This window comes from Uncinocarpus reesii, genomic scaffold (genome assembly GCF_000003515.1).
Source record: "Uncinocarpus reesii 1704 scaffold_4 genomic scaffold, whole genome shotgun sequence".
NCBI classification, from domain to species: domain Eukaryota; kingdom Fungi; phylum Ascomycota; class Eurotiomycetes; order Onygenales; family Onygenaceae; genus Uncinocarpus; species Uncinocarpus reesii.
In genome coordinates this window covers 1,747,794-1,753,793 of record NW_003052497.1, presented here as the reverse complement: position 1 = coordinate 1,753,793, position 6,000 = coordinate 1,747,794, and the positions used below count along the sequence as shown (strand labels likewise).

The window sequence follows — 6,000 nt, the reverse complement described above, 5'->3', positions numbered from 1 at the left end:
GCTGAAGGATTTATATTACGTGCCGAGATTGGAATTTTTCTGCCGTCTAATTACCAAACACCCTATGTCTTCGCTCTTCCATGGTGCAGCGGTGCATGGACAGATGGCTACATCTCTTGCTATTATCTACTCCAGAGTAGTAAAAGGCTTTTTCAAGTACCTAATCAATCAAGTTTTTGAATTTCAGAGATTCTACTTTATACATAAGCTGTGGTGTCAACGCTATTAACCAATTATCATTTCATATCATCACTAAATAGATAGGTATCATATCTTTCATTCTTTAAAATCCAAATCCAGCGCCATTGCAACAATCGAAACCGAAGAATTAAACATCAATAAACGAAAAAGTAGTGTAGCCGACTTCCGATCTAAGAATTGAAGAGAAAAAAATAAGGGCCTCCAGATATCCGCACCGTCTTCTTCAGAGAAACATGTCCTCCGCCTTCCTCCGTTTGCCACCTCTTCCTTCAAGCTTATCAGAAAACAGCTCTTTTCCTGCATTGCCGGAATATTTAGACGGGAACAGTTCTCTGACGGACGCAGTTCCCTTGATAGCTATTCCACTATTTGCATTCGCCGCATTTCCACGGATGGATAATCCCGGATCGTCAGATGTACCACGAATTTTGAGACCCTTGTTCGGCTTGGTATCAGGGAAGAGCTCGACGGTACTGTTATCCTTTTCTCCATCTCCGTTATCGTGCGATCCGTCAACGAGAGGTATGGAGATGCGTTTAGCGAACAAATCGGCCGTTTCGTCTGCAGCGTCAAAAGCGTCGGAACGGCGATGGTTGCTGATAGCGGTCTTGTTTGGGAATAATTCCTTCTTCAGATAGCTGGCTGCGGTTTTGTTTGGGAAGAGCTCCCTGCGCCCTGAGCTCTCGTCACTGGAGGCGTTTGTAGAGCCAAAAAGCTCTTTTCCGGCGTTGAGACGGGAATATCCATTCCTATCTCTACTTTGTCGCGGGGACCGATCTCGGAAACGCCTGCTCGATTCCCGACCCCCATCACCGGTCCTGGATCCATTCTCAAAAGCATTGCGAATAGGCGATGCGCTGCGATCTCGTAATCGTCCCGTTGACTTCTCTGAATGCTCAGGAAACAAGTCATCAACCCCTTTGCGCCTCCCCCGCATCCCATCACGGCTAGATCCACGACTCGCGTCCCGACTGTCGTCGTACATGGTCTCATCAAACTTATCATCAAGCCCCTTGCGACGTCTATGCTCCCTATCGTCAAATCGACGCCGGTTGTAATCTCCCGTACTATCATCCCGCCTTCCCCGCCGCCGTCTCTCTGCGAATTCGCTCCTCATCCTCTCCCTTGGATCATGCTCCGGATGAATCAAGTAGAACCGACTCGCCTCATGCGCACGACGTTTTCTTGCGATCCGTCTTCACCGCCGATCTCACCTGCAGCACAGAGTCAGGGTGCGTGGATAACGCTTTCGCGGTACGAAGCCGTAACGAAGGCAATGCCGAATCACCACTTTCCTCCATCGACTGCTGAGTAAATGCCGCCAGCGCTTGCAGTCCCACTTCCGGCGAGTTATATACGATATTCGCAGAAGTATCATCAATCCACTCGATTCTGGCCGGTTCCTCGATTTGAAAATGCTCGCTCGCAAAACGCTTGATGTCGTCGGTGGCCAGTTCATCGACGCCGCGGATATGAACTTTCTCGAACTGGGGTTCTTCGTTGGAGATGAGGAGATTCGAGTCTTCGAATGAGCCATTGTTCGCCGTGGTGGACTCAACTTCCTATGGGTCGGTGGTTAGGGAAGAAAGAAGCTTCAGAGGGAATGTGAGCCCGAACTGACCAGTTCAATTGGCTCCGGTTCCGGCCCAAAATCAAGATCCATGTCAATATCCATCGAAGTGTCCATGGTGTTAGAGACGTGATTGACTGGCTGAAGCTGGAACGGAGTCTCAACAGCTGTGGCCTCCATCGTGGCCACTCTTAAAGAAGCACGCTGGTAGTCTCGAGAGAGGTAGGAATGGAGATAGATCGCCGACCCTGCAAGTGCTAAGCGACAAGAAACTAAAAATGATCTCAAAGGACGGCAGCAGCAAGGCAGAAGTGAGCTCTCGTGGATATCAGCTTGACCACCGGCGGATCTCGACTCTGGCGCTGAAGATTTGCAAGTCATCATGGAGCTGTTCCTAATCAAGCTAGCTTGCGCCGTGACCCAAAAATAGCCTGATTACGTCATATCTCCCTGTGACAAAGGTTTTCCTCTGGGCTCATCAGATAAATACTCTCTACAGTGCTATGGCGATGGATGCCGCAGCGACATAGCTATCCAGGATAGAACTTCCCATCCACTACCTGGACGCAAAGCGCCAGACGGAAAATCACCGTGTCTCCTAAGCGCACGACGATCGCTCCTATATCAAAGGACAAAGTGCAGGCAAGAGTGAAGAAGTATGCCGGGATCACCCAAAAGGGCTGCAAAAGAACTGGTATATCTAGGCGGAGTACGGATTGCAAACATCTCCTGCCTCCGGACGCCGAGACCACGTTCAGAGCCGGCCTTCTTCAGTGACGGAGCCTTTGATGTAACTCCAACAGCAGAAGGAGGCAAGAGAGAATGCCATTAATATGGCGGATTTAGTAGCTTGTCCGATACATCTTTTTGATGTAGCCTCGTCACGTTGTAACCAATCATCTTCCCCCTATCAAGTTGGCACGTTGAACCCCTTTGAGCACAGTACGGGGTCGGCGCTTGAAATTTAAATACAAATAGACTTATGGTTAACATCATCGTCAAACTGCCGTCACAACCGAACTAACAAAACGGCGAGCCGCTCCAAGAGATCGCCTGCAATGGTATCACGGTGGTGCCGCAGGATGTTGTTGACAGCAAGGATAAAGAATGACATAGTCGGTAAAGGAGCTCTCTGTGATCATATGAACATGTCCGTAGTCCCATCGGCCGGGCGATCTTTGCCCAAAGAAGATAATGGATAAACCCAGCTCAAAAAAATGTCAGTTAATATGCATATACTCGCCGCGGTTCAATTGGTAGGAAGTAGGAGCCGTTGATATACGTTACGGAGGACGGAGAAACCCAAGAAAAAGCGTTGATCCCTTTTCTTTTGTTTCCGATTGAGCTATTATGAACCCCCACACTAGGGCGCACGGCTGTCATTCTAAAGGCATGGCAAACGCAGAGGTGGTACGAGTCGATTATGCAGCCAATAAACGCCACAATGTGGAAACGGAAGAGATGTGCAACGACTGATACGGGTGGTTTAACGGTTTTGTGTTATGAGGTACGGAGGTAAGCTTCAATCAACCGTCTAGCGATATCGTATTGGAGCGCAACCACCAGACGCTCGTAGAGAGCTGAGCTGTCGGGAGGCGACGTTTCTTTGAACGATCGGACCTTCAGGATCCTAGCAACGGCTGCTAGATTGAACCATATACTCCCTAGCCACACTAGTTAAGGATTTGCAAGACCCTGCAACGCCGCCTGTGTCCCCACCAGATGTCATAATTTAAGGCATGGCGACTATCTCCTTGGGACAAATAACGGTTCACAGTGCGATGGGAATTCCAAATCATTGGGTCACTCAAAGCGCGTGAGGTCGTAGCACCTCAAAAATCGGGTCGCACAAAGACATCGGTCTCCTGGCTATGCCGGAAGCATATTCCGTTCCATACAAGCAAGCTCGACGTCCTGAAGTTGGTGGCTTTCTGGACCAGGTAGGGAGGAGGCTGCTCCGTTATCTGGTAACGAGGTTGTGAGAAATAGATTTGGCGTCACGGTTACCGCAAGTCACGGGCAGACTTTTGTGCCGTTGCAACAGGGGCCTTTCCATGTCCGCAGCGAATGATCATTCAGCGAGCCAAGAGGGGGAGTGTTGCCTCAAAAATCATCTTCGCCTATCCCCGTTTGCTTCTTTGTTGAACAATTACCGCTGCCGGTGCGTCGGGGGTTGCAGCGAAGGAGCTCTCCTTTTTGTTGCTCGCATCGAATCGCAATGGAACATTGCCAGTACCGGGTTCTCGGAGCTCTGAAAAAAGGTACCAACAAAACATGGTGGCGGAAATTTAGTCCTCACCGTCAAATCGTGTCGAATATCGCGACGGCACTATGAAGAACAGGGATCAAGTTAATAGTTGGTGAGTTAGTGATGATCCGAGCCCTCCAGCTTCTGCTTCCTTTCGTAGAGCGGTCAAGTGGGACAAAGAAGAAGACGAAGGGTAGAACCATGGCTTGTTGGTCAGAGATCCTTGACAGCCGTGACCCGCGTGTAGAGATGCACGCCCAGATAGCAATCCGCAGCGAGTGAAAGCAGCATCAAGACAGACGCCCGTCTCCCAAATCGAGGAGTGACAAAGAATTGTTGCCGAACGTCTAGACTAAGTTAGCGTATCCGCACTAGCGTAGCATGGGAAGCTTGTCTGCGGGCTCTCGTCCAATCATCGCACAGAGCCAAGCCTAAAGGGCTTATGTAATCCATCAGCCTTCCCCTGAGCGGCGAGAAAAGGGGCCCAAGGCCAATAATGAGTGAATGCAGGTCGCGCTCACGAGTGCTCGTATATGTATGATTTGCCGCCAACATTTCCTTTTTCACAATGTATAGACAAAGCTATCCGTGGACGACATCTTAGCCAACGCAAACGGCTTTTTGAGCCACATTTCAGTGGTTCCCCTGTCGCAAACGGACAACGCGTAGGAATACTCTCCATGTTGCGGGATCAAGGACCTCATGCACGTCCTCTTTGCACTCCCACCAATTGCACAGGGTAGCCAGTGCCCGATCATTGCCGCCCGACAACTGTCTTGTTAGGAGTTGGCTTCAATATGCGCAAGGCATCCGCTCCAGCTGCCTGTCTAAAGCACCGCCAAAGGAGCTATGTAGTAGTAGCAAACTCTTCTCCGGGTTTACTCAACCCAACGGATGTCCAGCGGACCGATTCCCGGGTGTTCAGCATATGTAACGGTTCTATACCCGTCATCCACAGAGACCACAATCCCCGGACCCGTTCGAACCGAATGCAAAAGAATATGCAGGTGAGAGCATTTCTTCCTGGGCCCAATTCCACAAACGGTGCCAGAGAGGGGCCGGGGGGGAGGGGATACCTGCATCGCTCCGCTTTGCCAAAAAAGCTACCACAGCAGCAAGCAGCCACCACGCGATACGACTTTCCCCGCAAAGCACACCATACTACCACAAGCGAAACGGAAAGAAAAAGGGAAAGCAACATGAGAAAAAAGCTGAGAGCTCGGTCATCTCCGTCGCATAAGGGGGAGGGGAGAAGGAATGCAAGTAGCCGTTTTCGTTGACGTCAAGTCGGACTGTTCAAGCCCCATGCTTTTCTGCATGCTGTGAGACATGAGGGGGGAAAAGCGAGGGACAAGGTGAGGTACATAACAAAGAAGCTACACGAACACAAAGCATTGCTTGTAGTTCCAATATTGCAAAAAGGGGGAGGGTAGGAAAGTATGGCATATGATGAATGTAAAGCAAACAAAAAACCAAGCAGGAAAAGAAAAAGTACGATAGCACGCGTCGCAGCGATGCCGAGGCGATGGGGAGTGCATGACAACAGCTGCTTTCGAGATTCCCACGTTTTTTTTTCCTTTCCCATGCAGGAGGCAGAAACGGGTAATGGGGCTGCTTGATCGGATGTATCAAGTATGTCGGCTATCGTGCGACTTCCGCTTTCTGGGGATTTTTCTTTTTTTTTCCTTTGGAACGGTTTATTTCCTTTTTTTTTGCTTTCTCTTTTCTTCTCTCGTATATGCATCTTCCTGTAGGGAGATATGCAGTTTCCACATAGTTGGAGCCAGTGTCTTTCCCTCCGGGCCCTGGTCGTATCAAATAATGGTCCAGAGAGGAGGGGGAGTGGAAAAAGAAGTCAGAAAATTGAGATTTCTTTTGTTTTCCTTGTTGCTGCGCCGCTGGGAATAAACGCTTTCAGATCGGCGCATCCATAACATGGCATACACATGTACGTACATACATACAGTACTTTTATGCATGA

General features: G+C 49.6%; 1 protein-coding gene across 1 annotated transcript; it reads right to left on the bottom strand.

The window, feature by feature from the left end:
* Window positions 1–424: 424 nt before the first annotated feature.
* Window positions 425–1,951, bottom strand: UREG_06715 (uncharacterized protein; the record flags this gene model as incomplete). The annotated part of the gene is made up of 3 exons (XM_002583702.1): window positions 425–1,232; window positions 1,378–1,763; window positions 1,823–1,951. 3 exons carry the CDS (start codon window positions 1,949–1,951, stop codon window positions 425–427), a joined length of 1,323 nt encoding a protein of 440 aa, XP_002583748.1.
* Window positions 1,952–6,000: the final 4,049 nt, after the last annotated feature.